The 23,378-nt window shown below is 38.6% G+C and overlaps 2 protein-coding genes across 2 annotated transcripts; both read right to left on the bottom strand.

Annotated features, from left to right (window-relative positions):
* Positions 1-1,755: 1,755 nt before the first annotated feature.
* On the bottom strand, positions 1,756-12,657 carry DR1 (down-regulator of transcription 1). The gene is made up of 3 exons (XM_065741710.1): positions 12,316-12,657; positions 7,122-7,285; positions 1,756-3,901 (listed from the first exon to the last, which is right to left on the bottom strand). Exons 1-3 carry the CDS (start codon positions 12,533-12,535, stop codon positions 3,755-3,757), a joined length of 531 nt encoding a protein of 176 aa, XP_065597782.1. The 5' UTR covers positions 12,536-12,657; the 3' UTR covers positions 1,756-3,754.
* A 1,834-nt stretch (positions 12,658-14,491) lies between these two features.
* LOC136051956 (retinol dehydrogenase 8-like) lies at positions 14,492-21,821 on the bottom strand. The gene is made up of 6 exons (XM_065741686.1): positions 21,459-21,821; positions 20,254-20,415; positions 18,886-19,065; positions 17,660-17,753; positions 16,029-16,212; positions 14,492-15,165 (listed from the first exon to the last, which is right to left on the bottom strand). Exons 1-6 carry the CDS (start codon positions 21,553-21,555, stop codon positions 14,929-14,931), a joined length of 954 nt encoding a protein of 317 aa, XP_065597758.1. The 5' UTR covers positions 21,556-21,821; the 3' UTR covers positions 14,492-14,928.
* Positions 21,822-23,378: the final 1,557 nt, after the last annotated feature.

Raw genomic sequence — 23,378 nt, 5'->3', positions numbered from 1 at the left:
AGCACAGAATGGACTGTCCAAATACTGACGTTATTTCACTGGGCAGCAAGACACTGCCCAAACCTAATTAATACCCATGTAACACTTTGAAGATGCCTAGAAGTTTCAGTAATTGACTAGTAACAGTACTGAATTAAAAGCAAAACTGGATATTGGAATAATTCCTATGAAATGGGTACGGAAATCTTCTAAGGTATACTACACATCACTGTGGCTCCAAAAGCATTAATTACTCTAGCTGCCAGCCAAGGATGGGATGGGATAAATCAAATGGAGACCTTGCATAGTGAGACTTCTGCCTCTGAACCAAATGAAAATAGAGTTCATTGCCTTTGCTTTAAGTCCTTCTTCTTTTCTCACAATGAAACACATCTAACTTATTATAAAGATCAATCACATGAACTTTCAACCTTAAAACTAAATGTACTCTTTACTCAATGCAATATGCTTCTTATAAATCTTAATCTCACATAAATAAGGCATAGTAACTCTTACAGTTCTTTTCTTTAGCTTTAGATGGGAAAAGCGTAAATTCTTACCCGAACATCTGCTGCAGGCTGTGGGACAGAAGACTTCATTCTGTATTCCTGTAGTTGACATCGCAATAAAACACTAAAAAACACAAAAACAAATTTCCTCTTCCCCAACATACAAAACAATCTGAAATGCACTTCTATTTTATATTATTTATATTTATACAAAGAATATCCATACAGCAAAACCCGTATCATTGAATATATGAACAATAAGTGTAGAGAACTTGGCATATTAACAGAGGAGAATCCTTGCTCTGTTGGATGCACAAATGATCAATGCATGGGAACTGCTGCACTCAGTTGGATTCACTGTCTCATCATTTTGTTGCAAAATTTTAGTTGCCTTCTAGCACAAGTGTGCAGAACAGAATCACCTCCAGGTCAAGCATTCCATGGACCTATTCCTTTCCAGAAGCATATCGCCCTAGCATGCTTGTTACCCCATTTATACATCCACAATGTCATGCAGATATACAACTTCATTAGAAGAACAAAAGAAAGCCTTTGCAAGAAAGTCACTTGGTGAAAGCACTCTGAAACAGACTGTCAGAATAATTATGGAAAACCCACTGATGATCTAATGAACTCAGCAGTTGACAGAGAGCAACCTCCCAGATAACTGATCTGATTTACACTGTAAATATCTGCTGTATCAAAACTCAGCAGTACCATAAATTCGCAAGTCTCATCTTCACTGAAAAGCACATGGAAGCACAAGAGCAAAGTAATACAAAATCCCGAAATTTACTGAATGACCGGTGAAGATTCTCCCATCTGCCACTGCTAGTGGACTCCTCATTCCTGAGCTGGAATGGCTGAATAAATGAATTGGTCTCAAAATTTAAGCAAGACTGTTTACGTGAAAAAAGTTCAACAGAAGTCTAATACTCTTAATTCCCCAAGCTCTGTTTGTGGTCTTCCCTTTGAAGTACTTCCAGTTTTAACAGGAGGTTACAGGGTTTTGGACCAACTTTTCAAATCACAAAGGTTAGCTTATAAAACTGCATATATACAAAATGCAATTCCTAAGAAAGCAGGACAAACCCAGAAATATTCTCTGCAAGCACATAACAACCCCAGTGAACAGCAGTGCCATCCAACAGCAATCAGGTTGTAAAGTCTTGGGTCACAAAAAGTTTTCAGTGGGTAAAATAACAGCAGAACTTAAGTAGTCTTAAATGTCTTCTTTTTAAATGCAATGAAGAAGGCAGACTATTCATTAAATATAAAAGCAATTTTATAAAAACACATCAGAATTTTATTGCTTGAAGAATACAGCATATGAAAAAAGCACAAGAATGTCCAAAAGAAAGGTCACAAGGATCCAAACATATTACACCATACATACCAGATGCAGTAAAATGTTAACCTGAATTCTGCATCAGAAAATAAAGGTGTGAAAATATACCTAAAATTATTTGCAAGGAAAAGACTCATTTAAAATACAAAGGTGTGAAGGTGTTACAGTACAAATTAGAAAAGCCAACACTGCACATTAACACTGTATCACTAGACTAGATTTTCTACCTTTGGTACTTAAACCTTCACAGAAAACCACTTCCTTAGTCAAACCTTGTCTAACACATATCATATGGTAGCCATGAAAGGTTTTTTGTTTGTTTTAACTTAAATATTAAAATACATTTCTGAGTTTTCACTGCATGAATGCATTTAAGGAAGTGTTCACATTTACTCTATATGAAACCTTACGCATTTCACTCTTAAAAGTCACTAAGAGACTCAGACCTGAATATATGCCAATTGAACCTTGTTCAGATTTTTATGTACAAATGGACATGATGTTTTCCATTTGCATCCTTACACAAACAGGCTTGCTGCTCTCCCCAGGACCTATGACTAGAGCAACCTGCTGAGGTTAAAATAAACAAACTGCATTGTTACAGAGCTATGAGATCATCTACAGCAGTATGCAAGTGGCTTTTCTAGTCTGCTCAGATTAGTGTACCAGAAGATATGCCAGTATTACTTCAAGTAACACATTAAAACCCAATAATGGACACTACTGTGCTTTATTTCAACACAAAGAACAGCTGCTCATCCATTAATCAACAGAATTCTCAAATCAACTATCGAAAGGACTACTACATTTCTGTTCCATGTCTTAACGATCTCTTTTGGGGAATACTTTGTCAAAAACCTGGACTTACCTACAAACCAATTTGAGTGATGAAAATGTTATCTTTCAAAGTATTTTAGTAATCCAGTGGCAACCTAGTGTGGAAAACATTAGCATTACGCTGACAACGACCGCTAATCAAGGTTAAGTAAAATCCCTCTTTTATTGTAAGCATGCTCTTAGCTTCAGCTTTTGCCTTCACAGGCTTGAATATTCAATCATTCCCAGTTACATCAGCGGAACCAGAACAATTCTGTTTCATCAAGTTCCAGTTTTATATTTCAACAATATGAACATATCTGGACTACGCAATAACATCAACAGTTAACATTAAATTGAAGCAAAACAATAAGAAGAGTTAGTTTTCCAAAACGGGCAGTCTTTGAAGTAAAATATTCAGTTGGAACTGACTGTCAAAGGATGTAGTAATAAAACCATGGGCTTATCTTTTTCCACCCCATACCAAAAAGTATTCAATTTGTACTCCTATTAAACATACATTTTCAACAAGCTAGGAAAGATATCGTTTTCAAATTGTAGCAAGTGTGGTATTTGAGCATTTATAACATTTATTGCCATATTATATATATCCTCATTTTAAAAAGAAGAAAGAATTCAAGACTGTACTATGCTGAACTTGACTTTTTTCCCCATTAACAGTTTACTTCTACTGTACTGCTCCCCCCAAAAACAATTAAAAATTCTAAGTAAGATTTCATAGTTTAGTTAAAAGGGAAGAAATGCAAATGTAGATTTAGAGCTTTTTGTATAAATCTCACTATATTTTATAAACTTGTTGTTTATTGTAACACTGTTTATTGATCAAATAAGTGACGCACTGCTATCTAAAATTTCCATATACACCATTAAAAATCCAAAGTCAATATGATACTGAACCTTAAATCTTCAAGAGTTCAAAAAAAGACAGTTTATACATGTACAGCACACAACAGCAGACACCCCTAGAATACCAACTGCCAGTCCATAATGCATACAAACTTACAGGTAAGCATTCATTTCACTGTTTTCATTGTGCAGGAAAAATTTTTCATGGTGAAGACAGAAACTCAGCTGGTGAATTTCAGATATCATCTTCATCATCTTCATCCTGAGAAGATCCTGCCTGATTGGATGCACTGGCTGAGGCAGCAGCAAGCTGTGCCTGCTGAGCTGCTTGTTGCATCTGCAGCCACTCTTGCTGTGCCAGTTCTGCTTGCTGTTGTCTAGCCTAAAGACATGAATTTAATGTTAAGGCCATACTATATAGCTCGTGAAGAATCTCTAGAGCACCAAAGCATTAAAAGCAGTTTTATCTGCACCTGCAGATTCCTTTTGTATAAATTTTAATTAACTGTGCACACAAAAACATGTCTAGAAGTACCTTTATTATTTATTAGGGTGTTTAGTATATTCCCTCTTCCTCTGAAGTGGCCAACATTTAGAGGATTTATACTTTCCAGAACAAGTACATTCGACCATGCCTCTTTTGTATTATTGTTAAGAATTGTGCTGAATCACTTACTGATGAAAAATTAAGTAAGACAAAGCAACAAAAAACATTACAGGGTTCAGTTTCAAGGCCTCTTAGCATTCAACCACCATTCAGAGATGAGAACAGACCTACTCTGTTGATTACAAATAAAGTTTGTAATTGCAGCGTCATCCAACTGCATCCCTCTCCCCTGCCACACACACTATTATAAAAAAAAACAAAACAAAAAATAAACAAGTGAAGAAAGCCATTATCTACTTTGCTACGCCATCTTTGGAAAACAGAGTAATCTAAGCTCCTCTTAAATAAGGATAAGCAGGTTGAGATGTCTTGTTACAGAAAGGTATGTTACCTGTACTTCAGAGTACAAGATGTCCTAACAAAATTTTTCAAGTAGTTCACACAGTGCTTTCCCATTTTCCCACGTAGAGCTTTTGCTTGATTTTCAGCAACTATTTTTGATTTCAACCCTGTGTTAAAGTTTCAATTTCTGTTCTGAATGAACATTAGAAGAAGTTTCTTTAAATTAAAACCTTCATTATTCCTTACTTGCTCACTGAATTTTCCTTTCTTTTTCCAAAGCATCAACAAGTCGGCTTTCCAAACTTCAAGTCAGCAAAAGATGTTGTCACAGAAAGTAATGATCAAGACAAGTTGACCTTTTTAGTATACATGAAAAAAAAGTCTTCCTATGCTCTAAGTGTCACACTCAGCTTGTTCAGCACTTTTCAACGAGGACTTTACGATACTTTGAAGTTCAAGTGATAGTCAAGTTAACAAAAGTTGGAAAACAATTTAAGACACTGTAAATTTGTAGCATCTGTATACGTAGCAGAGGCATAAATACTGATCACATACTAGCAATAAATAATAGCAATAGCCCCTGCTCACTAACCTTGCTACCATTAAGTCAGCTGTATATTCAGTGAAGTAATACACAAGAATGCAACAGTAATTGACACTTCACATTGGATGGATCATTTTTTCAGTGTCTATCACTTACATCATTTATATCATTATATATTTGTTAGGAAAAAAATCACGTTAGGAAAGATTTCTTCTATGAAAGTCGTCAGGCACTGGAACAGACTGCCCAGGGAGGTGGTGGAGACACCATCAGTGAATGTGTTCATTAAACATTTAGATGTGGTATTAAGGGACATGGTTTACCGGAAAAATATTGGTGGTAAGTGGATGATTTTATTACATGGTCTTGGAGGTCTTTTTCAACTTTGGCGACTGTATGATTTTATCATGGTTTTCTTAAGTCATATCAAAAACTGAAGCAATTAAAAATTCCACTGAGCTGTATTCTCTAAGATTCATAAGCACCTGGCATAAACTGAACTCATTTAATCAGCAAACCATTTACACAGGAACTTTATAAGCAATCTTTAGTAAGGAAGCCTGAAAAAAAAAAAAACACAAAAAAACAAACCCACTTCTGTTGATGACCTCTTCTTACACAGACACTTTTAGACATGCACGAATATCAGGAGGAACATTAAATTGACTTCAACCATTCACTATCATACTAATACAGATTTTAACATTCATAACATTAACAGAGAAATATCTTAAAACTAGAGCAGGTACGTTCACCTCTCAACAAGTCAGCACTGGTGCCATGCTCTGGAATATCAATCAGATTAACACAAACAAACAATCACGCACTTAGGCATTAAGGCACAGTATTATAGAATTTAAAGAAAAATACATACTTCATATGGTCAATTCTGTATATACAAGTGTGTGCTACGTACAGTAGCTTTAGTATTCTTGTTTTATGTTACTTAGGAGGTAGTACTCCAACTATCTTTGTTGATCTATATCTATCATCATTTTGTAGACTATACTAAGTCTTTGAACAAAAAGTTAAGTAAAAAAAAAACCACAGAAATCAAGCTGACTATTATTTAAAAATCAAACCTTATATCAGAAGCAGCCATATTGGTCTTTCCTGTGGTAATACAGCCAAAAAAAGTCAGGCAGGTGAATTTGTCCTAACTAGCTCAATGCATGCTGAACCTTCATTTGGCAAAAATTTCGTCATGCAAATAAGATTAACATAGTTGGCACCTTATAACACAAAACCAACAGTTATTAAGTGTTTCAGCAAGATGCAAGTACAGTTAAGTTATGGGAAAGGAGGTCACAGTAATCAGGCATAATAACAACTGAATAAGCATTTTCAGAGGAAGTGAAAGTATGTAAATTGAGAAAAAAGACTTGGATTGGGTAAGAGGAAAGAAAGCAAAGATTACTTTCACATCATTTAGTTTAGAGAAAGGCTGTCTTGTCACACTGAGAATAATACAGAGAAAGACACTGTAGAAGGATAAGTAAGTTAGCTTTTAGTTAGTAAACATTTACAAGCTTAAACATCAGGTAAAGCAGGAATGGAAAAGGCTGGGATGAAGGAGCATTTGCAGGCAAATTCTCTTCCTGTGCCTGAGCTACCTCCTTAAAAATGCATGCATGAATTCACTCAAATAGAATCTTGACACAAGTAAATAAAGAAAGGAGAAATTAGAACTTCTTAGCAATTGTTTCTTTCTTTCAAAGCCTCAGATTTGTGCACTGATGGCCAGAAATAGAAGAGAGATTCACGTTTTAAATGCATTTTTTTAAAAACTGCAAATTCCTAGAACAGTACCTCCACTTATTATTTCCTTGGCTAATTCTTAATGTACTACTACAATACAATGGAAGTACCTGCAAAATTGATTTGTATGTGTCAAATTGCAGGAGTAACTACAAGCAGTATCATACTGACTTGACTTTCTGTGATACAAACAGGACAAGAAGATCAATAGCACCTTAGATGCTACAACAGTCAATAGGGATAGGAATACTTCTAACTATGTGAGCTATGCATACATGTTTTTGAAGCATTAGATCCACCACATTAATTATTACAACCTCATCAGTGTGAGCTTTGTATTGCTTCACTTACTTTTGCAAATAATTCCTGTTGCTGCCTTAGAAGCTCTTCTTCCGGAATGCCGAGGTTTTCCAAGCGTGAACTGGCCTTTCTTCTCTTTAGTGCTACGGTTTTGCATTCTTGTAAGACTTCTTTTACTTCACTGATATAGGAGCCAAAGCCCAAACTTTCTAGTGCTAGAAAAAATAAAATGTTCATCTTTTAGAAGGCTTTTGATATCAGATACCAACATGCTTATTTTAAACATACACTTCCAAAAAGCAGAAGACATCTGATCATTTTTCTGTCATTTGGTGATGAAAAGCTGTGTTCATGAGAACATCTGATAGCTATTCTCCCTGCCTCTTCTCCTATGCCATTTAAAAGGGCACTCTTTCAGGCTAGAAATATAAAGTTTACTGAAGTGCAACCAAAGAAGTCTTGGCTTGCAAAGCACTCAAGACTGACTCATTTTGCTAGAGAGGCATTATTCTTGGAAAGCCTCTGTTTTCACGTCCTGCACATCAGAATCATATATAAACTACAGAAAGAAGATGCCCTTTTTGTCTGAACTGTGGCTCATTACTCTCTCAGTGATACTATCTTTCCATTTTTGTCGCAAGTCTTCAGAAAAAGTTAAATCATTTACCTACAACAGAGATGTCTTTCACTAAGACAAAAATAATGAATATAAAATTATGCTTTAGCTTTTGTATATAAACATCTGAATCCATTTCCCAGATGCCAATTAGCTAGAGATGTGTATTTTACATTGACAGTTAACATACTACCCCTTCTTACTGTTTTGGAATGAAACCCTCAGATTTACCTCTAGGTGAAAATGCAGTCAGAAGCTAAAACAGCATTTTAAGCTGCCCAAGAAAATCCAAAATATAGCTGTATTCTGAAAGTTTTTAAAGAATGCAAAAGGAACAGAAAGGTTAAAAACAAAACAGGCAGATCATGATAAAAGGCACTTTTTGATATGTCACTTGCTACCATAAGGCTCAAAACACACGCACACACACTTCCCAAAGCAGAGCCTAATACAGAACAGGCTGGAAAGATTACACAGACACCAACTACTTAGAAACAAGCCCCAGTTTTATTCAACACCTGGTTCACTTCCAGTAGGTACACAAATCTGAGTTTCCCTTACAGAATGATACTTGTTTTAATATTTATCTTCCTTTATTTCAATCTTACGTCACAAGCTTTTCAAGAAGCCACACAAAAATAAACTACATAACAGTAACAACATTAAAAAGAAACTCTTAGTACATCAGACTAGTTTTTAACATGTTTTTAAGTGATCTTTTCCTACCGATAACTGAGGGGCATGCCATTGCATCACACACCCAAGTAGCACCACTAAGCCACGCTGTGAATCTGTGGCTTCCAACAGGTACAAGGGGACAATGAATGCACTGCCTGCCATCTGGCTGCACGCTACAGCAGGACTGACATTATTTTAAGAGATTCTGCAAATGAATTTACATAGTATCTACTTCTTTAGAAAAACAAAGTTAAGATACAAACCAATTTCGAGATAATTAAATTACTCTAGACAGCATGCCAGCTCAGCCTCAGCCCACACAGACACTGGAAACATTTCAAACTAGTCCACAGTTTCATGAGAATCACCAAAACCCTTCTCAAACCTGTTTAATACAATCTCAGCAGAGAGGAGGCAAACATGTCTCATGGTGCAGAACTGGTTTGCCAAGCAGCCCATTAATATTAAAGGCACTCGTTTAATTTCAAAACGTTAACAGTAAATTAATTAAATATTTCAAACTCAAAGCTTTTTCTTTTTAGTGTTAAGGTTTTAAGAACTCTACAAGTGGAACTTCACTAAGATGAACTATCACAGTGAATACACAGATGTTCACCAACAGAATACTGACAGAGATCAGGCTGGGCAACCCGCTGCACTGGAGTAAGAGCAGCAGCCCAATCTGAAATCAACAGCAAGATGTGTGTTTTCATAAAAGTTGTATGTGGCACTTAATAGAATGGAAATTAATGGAGAGAACTTAGAATTACATACTGAATATTGCACACACAAAAAATCCAGAAGAAAGTGTGATGTAACTATGACAGATTTGTACAATAATTTGACACAAATACAGCAATGAAGCTGTGTTACAAAACATTACGCCTGCTGCAAAGAAATGCTACTGGCAGTGAAACATCAGCAACTCATTGTCTCTTGAAACACACCGTGGCTTTATGGAGCACATGCATGGAAGGAGTAAGTAAGCATCAGGCCCTTTCTAAGAACACGGTACTCAAACACTGAATAAATGACTACCTTAGCAGAACTACCTGCTCACCAAAATCCAGAATCTTACTATTTCTAGAGTCTTAAGTCTACATGTCTATCCAGATAGCTGAAAGTTTGATATTACAGATGTTAGAACAATCCTACTACATTTCAAAAGCTGGATTCCAAAACAGTGTTTTAGAAAGGTAAGGAGAAGGAAACTTTTACGAACTTCAAATCACACATATGCTCGATTAACCCATTAAGCATAACTACCCATAGTTCTACATTTATTTTCAATAAAATCAGATTACTCATATCTGAGACTTTTATTTTGAAAGTTGCTTTATTTTGGAAGGGCTATAAAAGTGAAAACTAAAGCTTTTTTGCATTAAAGTGTGAACTAAACAGTGCCAGTACCATGAAGAGAGGATACAGGATTTGCCATCAATTCTCAGCACACCTTGGTGCATCTTAGCTCCATGAAGGCAATGTAATCCAAGCAATCAGCTCCATAAAATGGTGATTTCATACCTCAACACGTTCAGAATCCAGCAGAAGGCCAGGTTCTCAAAAAGCCCACCTCACCACAACTCACAGAGCTACCAAGTGAGCCTACTTTGTGTTTCCCACAACCGGTCTCTGACATCTAACTGCCACAGAAGCAATCCAACTCCACTTGGACAGCTCTGACACCTTTGGGCACTCACCAGGAAGCAGATGCACATTTTATAAGTGGTGAGTCTTTGGCACAGCTGAGTAAATCTACCACACCAGATCTCCCTTAGGATGTAAGAAACCTCTGCTTTACTTTCCCTATGCTGTCCATAGGCACTGTGCCAGTCAAGTGTTTGTGCCACCACGCAAAGAAACATCACAAGGACTTCACCCTTCCAAAACAACCCAGCAGTAGGGGGGAAAGTGTTCCAGCCCAGTACATGGCCATGCAGACATTTTTTACTACTGCAATGGTGTGTTCTCAGTACCACTGGTCCAGACAGGGAACTACAACAAGGAATCTGCAGTTCCACATCAGTTCTGTCACAGTTCAGTGACAGGATGTCAGCAGCTGGAAGGATGCCTCTTCTCCCTCTTTTCCCCTAGCCCTGCTTCTAACACAGCCACCTCTTGTTCACAGGAACAATCATAACAGCAACCTCACATGACATAGAAATGTCTTCCCTGACACACAAGTTTTCACAAAGCCACAGTGAGAGAGAAGCAACAGCTACATTCAGCTCTAAAGAGGGTGCAAAAAGATTCTTGCTGGCAGCAGCCTGTTCAGCTGTGATGCAATGCCCATTTTCTTTCTAACAGAGTTGGCTTAAACCATTAAAAGGGTTTAATCACAACAAACATTTCAACTACTGAATTTATTAGCATTGTAGTCATGAACCTATATTGAAGTACAGTTAAAGCAGTGTGTGGCGACTGGACAAGGGGAAATGGCCACAATGGCACAAATGTGTGTGGAATATTCTTCACAGTGAGAGTGACAGAGCACTGGAACAGGTGCAGGTCGTGGAGTCTCCTTCTCTGGAGATGATCAAGACCTGCCTGGACCTACCTGTGCAACCTGGACTAGTGAGCTGCTTTGGAGGGGGGGGGGCTGGACTCCATCTGTAGGGATCCCTTCTAACCCCTAGAATTCCGTGATTCTGTGATATCTGCAGTGTCTGAAGGCCAATCAAAATGCCGGTATGTTATGTCTGTGTACACATCTCTGTTGCCTGCAAAGCAAACGGCCTGGACCATCACAAATGACATACATCCCATCTGCTAACTGACCACATTCGGAGGAAGGTCAGGCACAACCTTGCAGGTGAGGAAAGCAGTAGATCTAGGAACAATCCCTTCCACCTCTGGCAGCATCAGAAAAAGCATACCTCTCCAGGGTGTTCATCAGCAATACTTGAAGTAAAATGGACAGGCCAAATACAAAAGCAATTTTTACTCTGAAGTATGATAACACACTGACACAGAGTTCAGCAAAATATTTATGCGTATATCATCAGCGGTTGGTCTCCAACCATGGATACACATATTGATTTCAATTTGTTACCAAATTGCTGTTCATAATCCCATTAAGTAATTGAAACTCTTCCAGTGAGCAAGCTGGGACCAGTAAAAACAGAAAAATTTTCACTGTTTATAAACAGCAAATCTCATTATTTTGTTTCTTAAACTAACTTAACAGCATTACAATCTTGGAAATACTGCCATGACAAATACTACTGCCAACAGCCCTACCACATAACAGAATGAAGCACTCTCAGGATCACTGTTATCAATTTGCTTGCAACAGCCATCGGCATCAACAACCATTACTTCAGCAGCAAAGTGAACGGTTCTTCACAAAAGGTACGTAGATTACTTGTGATAGAACATAAAGAAAAGCAAAGGAGATGTACTGAGAAAATTTTCATTCAACAAGGGGAAGTAGGACACAACAGCTAAGCAAGACACAAAGGAATGTATCATGACTACTTGTTTTCCACAACAGGTAGGAACAGTTGATTTTAAATGATCCAAGAACAGCCCAGGAGAAGCACTGCACTTTTTACTAAGTGCCACGTATCCCCGGTCACAGACTTTTTGTCAGTCTCCAATTAGAAAGAGAATTAATAAGCTCAGGACCTCAAAACGTGCTTCAAGAGAAAGCTACGCTACCATTACAAACAGCAGCTCTCGTTTCAAAAGCCTGAACAAGGCTCCTGGATTCGGAGACCTCTCTCAGGGCATCAAACTTCCCGGAATGACGAGAGCTGGTGCTGAGCACACAGCAGTCTCCAACCGCACTAACACACCACTCCCTTGCAAGACGCTGACCGGCCAGACCACACGTTGCGCCCCCAAACCCTGAAGGCTCTCCTTTTGTCTCCCACATCATCAGAAAACAGCAAGAAGGATAAGCTGAGCGGCACAGGAGTGGCCCACGGCACGGTGCCGTCTGAAGCTCACCTTGTATGACATGCTCTGGGGATATGGTCTTCTTCTCCGACTTGTTGCAGATCTCATTGGCCTCAGAGGAGATGAGGTGAATAAACTCCGTGCAGCAGTTGACCACCAGCTCCCGGGCATCGTTCGCCACGCGGACATTGGGGAGCGTCTCCTTGATCATCTTGTTGATGGCAGCCCTAGGGATGGTGAGGTCGTCGTCGTTACCCGACGACGAGGCCATCCTCACTGCCACCGGCCCCTGAGGGCCGCTCCGCCCCGCTCCCGCGCTCCCGAGCTGTCCTCGGCCCCCGCGCGGGGCTGCAGCGCGTGGGAACCGGCGAGGGTAAGCGGGCAGCGACGCGGCGGCGGTCGGCGCCGGGCGAGGGAAACGGAACGACGGGCAAGGAGCTGCCGGCGAGGCGCCGGAGCTCGGAGCCGGGAAGCGCTGCCCAGGCTCAGGGCTCCCTCGGCCGCGGTGCCTGCCACTGCCGCCTTCGCCACATCCTCCGGCGCGCCGGCGCCGCCACCTTATAAGCGGCCTGAGGGAAAGCGAGCCCCAGAGCACCAGCGCGGCGCGGCTCCTTCCTCACGGGCGGCGGCGCCGGTAAAGGCTGCCGCGAGACGGAAACCGACCGACGACGGGCTCGACCTGCGCGGAGCACCGCTTCCGCCGGAAGTCGGAACGCGCTTCCGCCGCACGGCTCCTCCCGCTCCCCGCTGAGCACCGGAAGCGCGTGAGGCCGTGCCACGTGCGCGTGGCGACGCGCGCGGCGCTTCCTGGGCTGTGGCGCGGCGCGGCCTGCAGGGCTTGGCGGCGTCCGGAAGACGTGCGCGCGTGGCGCTGAGGGACGCGGTTAATGGGCAGGGCTGGATTTAGGCTTCTCAGTGGTCTTATTCACCCTTAACGATTTCGTTTCTGTGCTCTGAGCGCCGCCGGGCCACACGCGGACAGACTGAGGCGTGAGAGGGACGCCCACGGAGTTCCCAACGGAGTCCTCCGTTCTAGGCCCGGCCTGCACATCGCAGCTCGGTGTCATGGTTTTATGATTTTTGGTACTGGTATTCCACATCATAACATCATGTAGTGCATTTAGAGTTAAAGAGTTAATGCTCCAGCTCCGTGGATCATCAATAGTTCCAGGTATGCCTGTCTCAGAAGAGAAGAAGAACTCCATTCCCCAGAGGACTGTGCGATGCTTTGCGTTCTTACGTGTTTACGCTCAGAGGGAAAGATAAAAACTGCAGTCACGGGACACTCTCTTTCCTTTGGGATGGACTCAGCAGTGGGTGCTCGCTGCCGTCCGCCTTCAGCGTTCGCATAAGGCCTTCGGTTTATCGGACACTCTCCCTTGCTCATTTTATTTGATTTATTAGCTTTAATTCCAATTACATTGTATTATATTGTGTTATTTTGCTTTCCGATATCTTATTTAGTAAATTAGCTTTCCTCCTCAGATCGTTGCCGCTGTTTTGTTTCTAGGCCCATCTCCCTTTTCCCTTTCCCCCTTCCCCTTTCCTGGGGCGCGGGTCCGTGGGTCCCCCGCACCAATCGTCACGGAACCGGGCCGAACCTGCCCGTAAACCGTTGACACTCGGGCACTTCAGGGAGGCAACGGCTGGCTGTGGAAGACACCGCATTACCGCAGCCACTGCCTGCGCCGGGGCTAGCGCTGGGCTCAGTCCTCGCCTGTGGGGAGAGGTAGGGCCGGGCTGCTGCAAGTCTTGGCACGAAGGGAGAATTACAATGAGAGAGCGCTGTGGGAAGGAGAGAGCCAACGCCCCAAGCCCAGCGGATCCGCAGTGTGAACGTGCTGCGTGCCTCCTGCCTCAGGGCACCAGCCCCTACCCCCAGGCACAGCTGACGTCAGAGAACGAGCATGAGACGGGAGCAGCTAAGTGTGCAGGCACTTGGCGGATGGGGAGAGAAAACTCCTTATGCTAAAACTGCAGCTGAATAAATGCAGAGTAGGAAAGCTGGGAAGAGCCTGCACTGCATTTTCAGCTGCTTCTGTTGCACTTCCATTTGTATTTATTTCAAAGGAGAATGCTAAAGAATTCTTTTTTTTCCATGTAAAAAATATCAGCAATAAAAATTCCTTGTCTCCTTTAAGTAAAATAGTTACTTCTGTAAACAAATAAATAAAACACTGGGAAGACAGTAAGGTGTTTTAATGAGGCAATTAAAAAATTACCCCTCTCTGTAATACCTTTGTCAGAGCAACTAAAGGAAGCGATCAGAATACTTCAATAGAAATAATAAAGAGTATAATAAAGTTGCACCTCAAGACTAATGAAACTTTTTCATAAATATAATTTGCAGATTCTTAATAGCCTTGTCATACAGTACGCAGCTGTGTGTTACCACTGTAAGTGAAGGGAAGCAGGTTGATATTAAGAATTTAAGTCAGTGTTCATCTTTCCATGAAATGAGAACTCTTAATAGCAATTGCTAAAGGGACTGAATCTGTAGATTGAGGATTTAAATTTCAAGGTTCTGCAGACTAAAGATAAACATACTGAGGTGAATATCTTAAGTAAGCTCAAAGATCTTGAATGCCTTTATACAGTTACAGGACAAACAACAACACGGTGTTAGCAGCAGCAATAACAATTTCATCTTGCACAATCTCATACTTATTGTGATGAGGATTTTCCCAAGTCAAAGCTTTTTCTGCTTCTCCACCTCAGCAATTTGATGAAATTAAGACTTGCACTGAAGACTTTGTCATGATGAAAAACCATTTTGTAGAATATATCAATGGGTAGATCTCCATTTGGATCTGCATATTTCAGTGTTGTCATAGGTGTATACAAGGTGTTGGTCTGATGACGAAAAGGTGGATTTTCTGCAAGTATTATCTTTACTGTATGCTGCCAAGAATGAGAAGTGGAGTTGTTAAAGAACATTTCCTAAAACAGTAAATTAAAAATATAGATTTCATTCAAGTAGAGGAAAAGTGGATGCATAAAATGCTAGAATTGCATGAAATGTCATATTGAGCTTTATTTGAAAAAAATTCTAATGAAGTTCTAGTATTTAAGGCTAGAAGTATTTTTTATTTATTCATAATCCTATTTCTGTCCCTCTACTCCACAGAGATAGCACTTTATACAAACTGTCCTGCACAGCCCTCCAAAATTATCCCTATATGCTCACAATAGGTAGATAGTTAAACTAAGTTAACTAAGAAAGGATCAGAACAGTGCACTTCACAGCAAGAGAAGCTTCAGTGTCAACATGTGTTATGCGTTAGCAGCCAGCATCTGAAATTGTCTCTTTTCACAACTTGCCTCCACTTGTCTTCCTGAAGAAAGCCCTCAACACCAAAAGCTACATCCAAGTATTTATTATTGTGTTTTTGGTCATCTAGAACTTCACACTTGCCTCACACTTGTGGAGAGCTTCTTGTGAGACAGAGGAGAGAGGCTTTAAATGGGCAGATGTAACCCTGGCAGAATGGCCAGACTTGACCAGATGATGTGTAAGTACACGTGTCCACAAGGGTATTTAAATTAGAGCTAAAGGTTGCCTTAGAGCAGAAAAAAAATATATTCCCTTAATATTCCAGAGGGTTTTATTTACAACTCTTAAAATTCTCTTAAGTTCTTTAAATTCTTTTAAGTTACATAAATACAGTTTAATTAAATCAAGCATTTCTACAAAACACAACAACAACCAATGAACAAGTGCATTCATAAATTAAGAAGAAAAACAAGAATTATTAATGAGTTACCTCTGCAACTTCCTCAGCACTTTGTCCTAGGCTCTGGAAAATTTGCTTGTAATTTTTAAGGTAAATATTAGTAAACATGTCAGCTGTTTCCTCATCTGCAGCTGAAAGATCCATTTTCATTCCATCTTCAAACACTTTTCTTTCAAATTCTGTAACCACTGGACCTGGTTCAATCAGACTTAACCTATCCAAAAGCAAAGACATACAGATTGTTACTGTTCTCCATATGAAATGCACCTTTCTATACTTGTTAAAAAGTTATATTGAAGAGTTGCAATCTGAGTTTGAGCTAGCAAACAATAGGAACATATATCTTATCAAAGTGGCCCATATCACATTACTGGTCTGAATGCTGTATGTCCACACACAGTAGAAAGTCTGTACAGCATCTTTCAGTTAACTCACAAATCATAAATAATCTAAGGATTATTTATCCACAAGAACTTCAGAAATACAAAGACAAACGATTTAAAGATGATGAAAATTTCATTTCTTCTACTTTCTGGACAAAATTCCACATGAATTGTTTTTGTTAATAGTTTTCCCATGATAATGTTAGTAGTAGCTGAAAGAAAGTGGAGTTACCCAAATGTGAACTTTACAAAAAGTTCTCAGTGCTACAAAGATCCCTTTAAAATATTACATAAAATAGTGAGAAGCTTTTGATAGACAGATTTGATTGCTGACAAATAAAAAAAACTGATTTTGATCAGGAGGTACTATAGCAAGTCACAGAAATACTGGTCAACTCTTTTCTAGTTCTACTCTCAGACGGTAATTAACAATCACAATGTTTATCAAAACACTTCCTGGGATAGGACCTCTTTCCAGAGTCGAATTTTGGGCAGGCTCTTCTTCAGAACTAATATAGTCTTATAAGTCTTATAATCTTGTTATAGTATTTATTTTTAATCCCTCCAGACTGTTCAGAGCCTTATGCAAAATCGAAGTTTGGAGGCAGCTTTGTCTCTCAAATCCCAGGTCAGCAGCTGTCTCTTTTCCCACAGCACAAGGGCTAAGCACTCAAGCACGCACAGATGGAAGTGATGTTTAACAATTCTTGGATTTCACACAAAAATAGTTCCAATGTAAAAATACGTGACAAATCCAACACCAAAGTACCACAATGAACAGGACTGTTCTCTTAAATACTGTCTTAAGCATCAAGAACTACTACGCCACATTCGTGTTGCTTTCCTTCTACCACCTGTCCCAGAAGAAGCCTCATCCCACGTTCCATTCTGGTGAATTTCTATGTGATGTTTCTCTTTCCCTTCCTTCTACTCCCTCTTCTCTGTCTCCCTCTGAGTCCTTGACCTTTTTATCTCTAGATTCCTTTCAAAAGGAAAACAAAACAGGTTGGTAGCATAATATTTCTAGTGTATGCAAGAATCTGTTTTCAGAAGTATTAAGTAAATTATTCATAGGTAAAAGCATTTAATGGCCTGTGACAGTATGTGTATTTTAGTATCAAAACTTTTCTTGATCATGCACATGAAGAATGTATGGTTTCCATGGGTTCTTCAGTCTGTTTCTCCTAGATAGCAACAAGCTTTAAGGATCTGTTTGGTAGCTCTGAGCATATCTAAATCTGTCTCAAGAACAGTTTACATGTGTGGATCAGTACTTACTGCAGCTTGAACTTGAGTGCTTGTATAGCCAAACTTTCGCAGAATCCTTCCACCGCAAATTTAGATGCAGCATAAACATCATTAAATAAGATACCTGATGGAACAAATAGAACATCCTGAGAACTCTGTTGTATTCAACGTGCAATTATTTCAAAAACGTTTGCATTTTCCCACGATTTCCATAGTCTTGCTGGGAAAACATGAAAAAAAATCCCTGCGTATATTGGTTTAGTGAAACAACACTAACTATACTAATCACTCCTGATTTATTTGCATATTGCTTATACTAGGAAAGTTCTCAGAATTGCTTGTACTAGGAAAGCACGACTAACACTTTTCCCCCTCCTAGCTGATGCTGTGATCTCTTTGGATCATAAGTTATTTTGTAAAATAATGTATAAAAATGCATATACAACATGCATTTGTATATGCAATACCATTCATATAATTTATCAGCAAGACTTTAATCATAAATAAACACAGATGCTGAGCAATGAGGGAGATTTGATTACGCAAGAGATCCAGTTTGCATTTGAGGGACTTAGAAAAAGAAATATAACAATCTATTTAGGAGAATAAGAGGTACTGCATTAAACAGTAACAACCCTTGCAGTTTGCCTTAGGATTCTTCTCACCAGAACAAGCCAGGTAGGATTAATGCCACTGTCTTCGTAATTGCAACACATATAGTTAGACCAGATGAAACACGAGAGCAGAAACATGATTACTCTTTGCTAAAACTAGCTCTGTGAAGCTTTATGAGAGGAAATTTTAATAAAAGGTGGTACAGTAGTCCAGAATGTTACTGGATTTTGTTCCTTTACCACACTGTAGGGTGCGGTATGTTTGCTCATCTCCACAACCTTTTCCAACAGTAAAAAGTTATACTACTAAATCTTGGTTTGTTTTTTTAGATAATCTCTAGTAATTAATAATAAAAATGATAAAATAAGAAATGTATTTAAAATTGACAGCCTTACTCCCATTAAAAAAACTACTGCAGACTTTGTTGTTTAAATGTCTTGAGTAGTTGTGCATAGAAGCAGGTTGTTGGAATGCATAAAATCATCATCTAGATGCTGTCCATCAAGTAGCTGGATCTTCAGCGTTATAGAGCACAGTAGCCAGATAATGCTAGCTTCTACATTTTTTTCAGCTAAGAGTTACTCCCTAGATTTTGAATACTGAACTCTAAGAATAAAGAAAACAAAATGCAACCACTTTGCCTTGTATTCCCATAACACTGCTTATTATAACTATATGCCCGCTCTTTCTCTTCTTCATGTCAGGCAAAATCTCCTTCAGGAGTCGAACCAGTCCAAAGAAGTTGGTATCCATCACAGTTTTCATTTCATCAATAGTCTGACATTCAATTGGTCCAATGAGCCCCATTCCAGCATTGCTAACTGCACAAACAGAAGGCAACAGTGACAGTAACTTTCCTAAACATCAGCTTGTCCTGTTCACTGAAAAGCATTTAAAAGTAAAAGGATTAGGCATTAAATGATCCTTAAATAATCTTCAAAGATAAGGTTAAAAGAAAAAGGTGTTATTGTATAACTCAAACTGTATGAATACACTTTTATTTTATTACATTTTTAATCCAAGTATATTTTTCATTTCAACCAATTTATTTCAGTCCTTTAAATTAGAAAGGGATTACAGGAAAATGACTCAAGAACCATATATGTTCGTTCATCATTCAGTAGCAAAAATTAGAGTCTACAGTCAATGCCCATAAGCAATGAACGAAGTCTTCAATCTATTCCAAAAGAGGGCAGGGCAGATTAGGTGGTATTTTAGCCTGCTTTTAGGTTTTGTTTGTTTGAAATACATATATCTTCAAAAAACATACACAATACCCTCACAGTTGGTTTTTTTTCTCCCAAATATTTGGGAATGACTGGTAGAGCAGGTGTTATACAATAAAACTACCATGTTTCAGAAAGTAGATCATAATACAGTTTGCAAATGTTAAACAGCTTTTAACATTTTGTTAAACAGCTCTTTCAGATTTATCAAAAGAAAGGCATGTCCATGATTTTCTCACAAAGATTTAATTCTTGTGGGTGTAAGCATCTTCCACCTTAAGATATCAGTGCTAATTTTTAGCAAGAGAACACTAATTGCTGAATTTGCACTGCACAACTATAATTCTCCGCACCAAATTAAACTACTCTTATTTTGCATGTTACTTTACTTGCTGATTTCTTAATGTAGATTGCTGATTTCTTAATGTACTACTTTCTTAGTAGACAGCACTAACAGGGCTGTGCTTGATATATAGGGCAGAAAGTCCTGCATGAGTATGCAGACTTGGGCAAAAGTTCTCACACTCTTATTATAAAGAACTGCATCATCTTATCCAAGATGCTTTCTGCGATCACGCCTCTCCTCTGTAAATGAAGAAAAGCTTCCTGACTTCATAGAAGCACAGTGAGATTTATTTAATGTCTGCAAAAAGCCTTAAGAATCACAAACAATAAACTACGTAATGACTATAACTTTAATCACTTGAAAAACCGGATTGATAAAGCTTCTCCAGTGTATTAGAGGAGGCAAATAGTACTTATCTGTTCACATCCTGTACTTACCTAGGATATCAATCCTTCTGTCAGGGATACTATTCACACAAGTTTTAATGGACTGTTCATCACAGACATCCAGTTGCTTAATTTCCAGGGTTTTGCCCAGATTATGACCTGCAGCTTCCTCAAGTGCATCTTTCTTGGCCAGATTCCGCATTGTGGCATACACTGCAACATATCAGAAACCACAGTTGATCAGGACTAAAACCTTTCCTGTGGCAGTTTTAGTGAAAAATATTAAAGAATTTTCTTCATCTATATCTTAAATGTCAGTAAAAGAACCCAGATAAAAACTCAAAGAAGGAAGATCCTAATTTTTACATACAGTAGCAGTAATTCTCCAGAATCTGGTTCTAAAACCTTCAAGAATTAAAGTAAATAAGTATGCAAAAAGTAAAACACGTGGCATATCAGGATACTATTATCAGGAGAACTTCAAATAAGGAGTACCAAGTCAGGCTGCTGAGTCATTTTTAGTATTCCAAACAAAATATTGGAGTCTATTTATGTTGGACTTTTAATCACATTCTAACTAACAAAAATGGCAGAGCTATTACAAATGATAGCTGCTGTCTCAAGTCACAGAGATGTTCATTTGTGCGAGCAACTTCCCAAAATAAATATTATTTTTATTGTTACTGTATTATAATTATCCATGAAACTATGAATCTGCAATCAGCACCCTTGCAGTAAAATACATTAAGAATAAGGATGAGAAACTGATTTCCTGCAGGCTGCAGCATTTACCGTGACAACCATTTTCAGTTATAACAAACACCCCAGTTCATTTGCTCACCCCTCTTTCTTACAGGTGCACCGGGTTAGAACATTGAAACACGTTAGGGAAAATAATCACAATATTATTATTTTTTCTTCTAAATTACTTTCTTTTACCTTCAATTGGCACATACATTTCATTCAACAAAATTTTTAGTAGTCAGAAGCAAAGCTAACTACAAGCATGAGAGAAAAGAGAGAGGGAGAGAGATCTGTTAAGTTGATGCAAGTGTTCAAGCTTCAATATTATTTGCTTACAGGAAGTGGTATATTTTCTCTGCACTGAATTTCCTTTATGATAGGAAGGGGAAACTGACAGGAAAAGAGTCAGATTGAAAACAGTCATCTATTTAATAATGGGGAAAGAAAACAAAACTATTGCTTTGAAAGATATATATATTTTTAATAAAGATAAATAACAGAAACATTGTTACCTTTAAATCTATCCTGTTCATCTTTTGCCATTTTTACAGCTAAGGCCAATCCAATTCCTGAGGAGCAACCTGTAATAAGGACATTTCTTCTAGCCATTCTTTCAACTGTGCGGTTCAAGCAAGAGTTCCTGCTCAGAGGAGCAGCAGCCTAAATGCAGCTGCAGTATCTGCCGTTGGCCTTTAATGCTATCTCCAGCTTTCCTGAGTCAGCAAATCCAAAAATGCACACTTAGACCCTGCATGATTAAGGGATAATCTCCAATTAGACAGAAACAAACATATGTACCTGCATGAGTTTATAATCTGCATTGTAAGTATGAACTATATTTAACACAAAATAAGATTAGTCTTAAAAATGAGATGTGTAAATTAGTCTTAAAAATGAGATGTGTAAATACAAAAGTCTTATTTTAAGTAGCAGAATAATTATTTTGTGCACAACTGGAAAGAAAAGCCTTGCACAATCACAACCAGTCTCTAGTGTTGAGTCTGCCACTCATACAGAACACTCAACAGATGATCCTTCTACTAAAGGTGTCCAGACTTCCTATGCTTAAAGCACTTATTCTTTTGAAGTAGAACAACACATGATTTTATTTCCCCAATTCTCTTATAGGAATGTTTGTAACTCGAGTCCTAAGAGTCTTAAAAGAAAAAAAAAGTAAATTGCAAAACATGATGTGGATTTCAAATGAGACAAGCTGTTCTGACACATTCCTTATTCTTCTTTCTTGCACTGCTCTTATCTAAGGTAAGTGAGCAAGTACACCAGCAGCGACAATCAGCCAGGAAGACTCTGAACACATCAGCTTTCCTACATCCTTGCAATCACTAAAGTCTTTCAACCCTTTCTATTCAGATTCAAAAATAAGGTTTTCCAAGAGACAGTAACTTCATGTCAGTGCAACACAGTTCACAAGAGCAAACTTTCCAGGATTTCTGTAGCTGCAAACTAGTTAGTAACTCGAGAAGGACTCTGCAAAAACATTTACCTGAAATTACGTTAGCTTTCCAAATGAAGAAGTTAATGTTGTCAGTACAACGAGTGGAATTATTAACTCCTCAGACCAACAACAACACGTCAAAATTGTGTAGAAAAATAATGATTCTTTGTATTTATCAGGCTTGACCCATGCTATTACCAGAGCTTTTAGTATTCACATACACAATTTTAGTACAAACACTGTTTGGCTGATCCAGCTATTAGGCAAATTGCTTTTGCTGTTCATGCACATTTATATTTAGTGCATGTAGGAGGGGCAAGTGAGGCTTTATGCAACACCACATTAGTGGAATTCCACTAGTGTGGTGACAACTGTAATTACAGAGAGGTTATATTTTACCCTTGGAGTCTTGGTTTGAGGGGTTGAAATGTTTTGAAACAGTCTGAAGTTTGATGCACAAATTTATAGGCAAAGTGATCTGCTTAACAATAGGAAAATTACTTTTCAATTATTACATTGGTCCAATTAATTCTACTGGATTTAATTTATGATTATTTAGAGAAGAGCTTGATTTAAAAAACACAATACAGTCATTTTCATAAAAAAAACCAGTATTTTTCACTACATCCTAATTTTCATAATGGAAAAATAATCTGAAACCACAGAATAGATATTCTATATGTGAGTGCAACTTGTCAACAGTTGTGAATGTGCACCTGATTTTGTATACCACCAGAAATAGAGTAGTTGGACTTGAGAAGCATGTCTGCATATCTAGTTAAAGTGACCTACCTGCCAGCAAGAGTTTAGCACACTTCTACCCACAGAGCTCCTGAAATAATAGAAACAGAGCTAGGCTTTTTTTCTGTCCGAGATGCACTTTAATACAATTAACATCTAACTCAGGCTTAAGACTTAAACAGCAGTGTGTTTATTTCTGTGCCTCACTTGTTCAAATAACTTTGCTAACTGCATT

Source organism: Cyrtonyx montezumae, unplaced genomic scaffold (assembly GCF_038088225.1).
Source record: "Cyrtonyx montezumae isolate F1298 unplaced genomic scaffold, pur_monq_1.0 scaffold_1, whole genome shotgun sequence".
NCBI lineage: Eukaryota > Metazoa > Chordata > Aves > Galliformes > Odontophoridae > Cyrtonyx > Cyrtonyx montezumae.
This window is presented reverse-complemented; position numbering and strand designations above follow the sequence as displayed.

Excerpts from the sequence above, each read along its gene's own strand:
- DR1 (XM_065741710.1), bottom strand. The coding sequence starts at position 12,535 with ATGGCCTCGTCGTCGGGTAACGACGACGACCTCACCATCCCTAGGGCT. Across the intron at positions 7,286-12,315 it reads CCCAGAGCATGTCATACAAG|CACTAGAAAGTTTGGGCTTT; the intron begins GTGAGCTTCAGA and ends TATTTTTTCTAG. Across the intron at positions 3,902-7,121 it reads AACAGGAATTATTTGCAAAA|GCTAGACAACAGCAAGCAGA; the intron begins GTAAGTGAAGCA and ends TCATGTCTTTAG.
- LOC136051956 (XM_065741686.1), bottom strand. The coding sequence starts at position 21,555 with ATGGCTAGAAGAAATGTCCTTATTACAGGTTGCTCCTCAGGAATTGGA. Across the intron at positions 19,066-20,253 it reads CAGAAGGATTGATATCCTAG|TTAGCAATGCTGGAATGGGG; the intron begins GTAAGTACAGGA and ends CTGTTTGTGCAG. Across the intron at positions 15,166-16,028 it reads GTGCTGAGGAAGTTGCAGAG|CATACAGTAAAGATAATACT; the intron begins GTAACTCATTAA and ends CATTCTTGGCAG.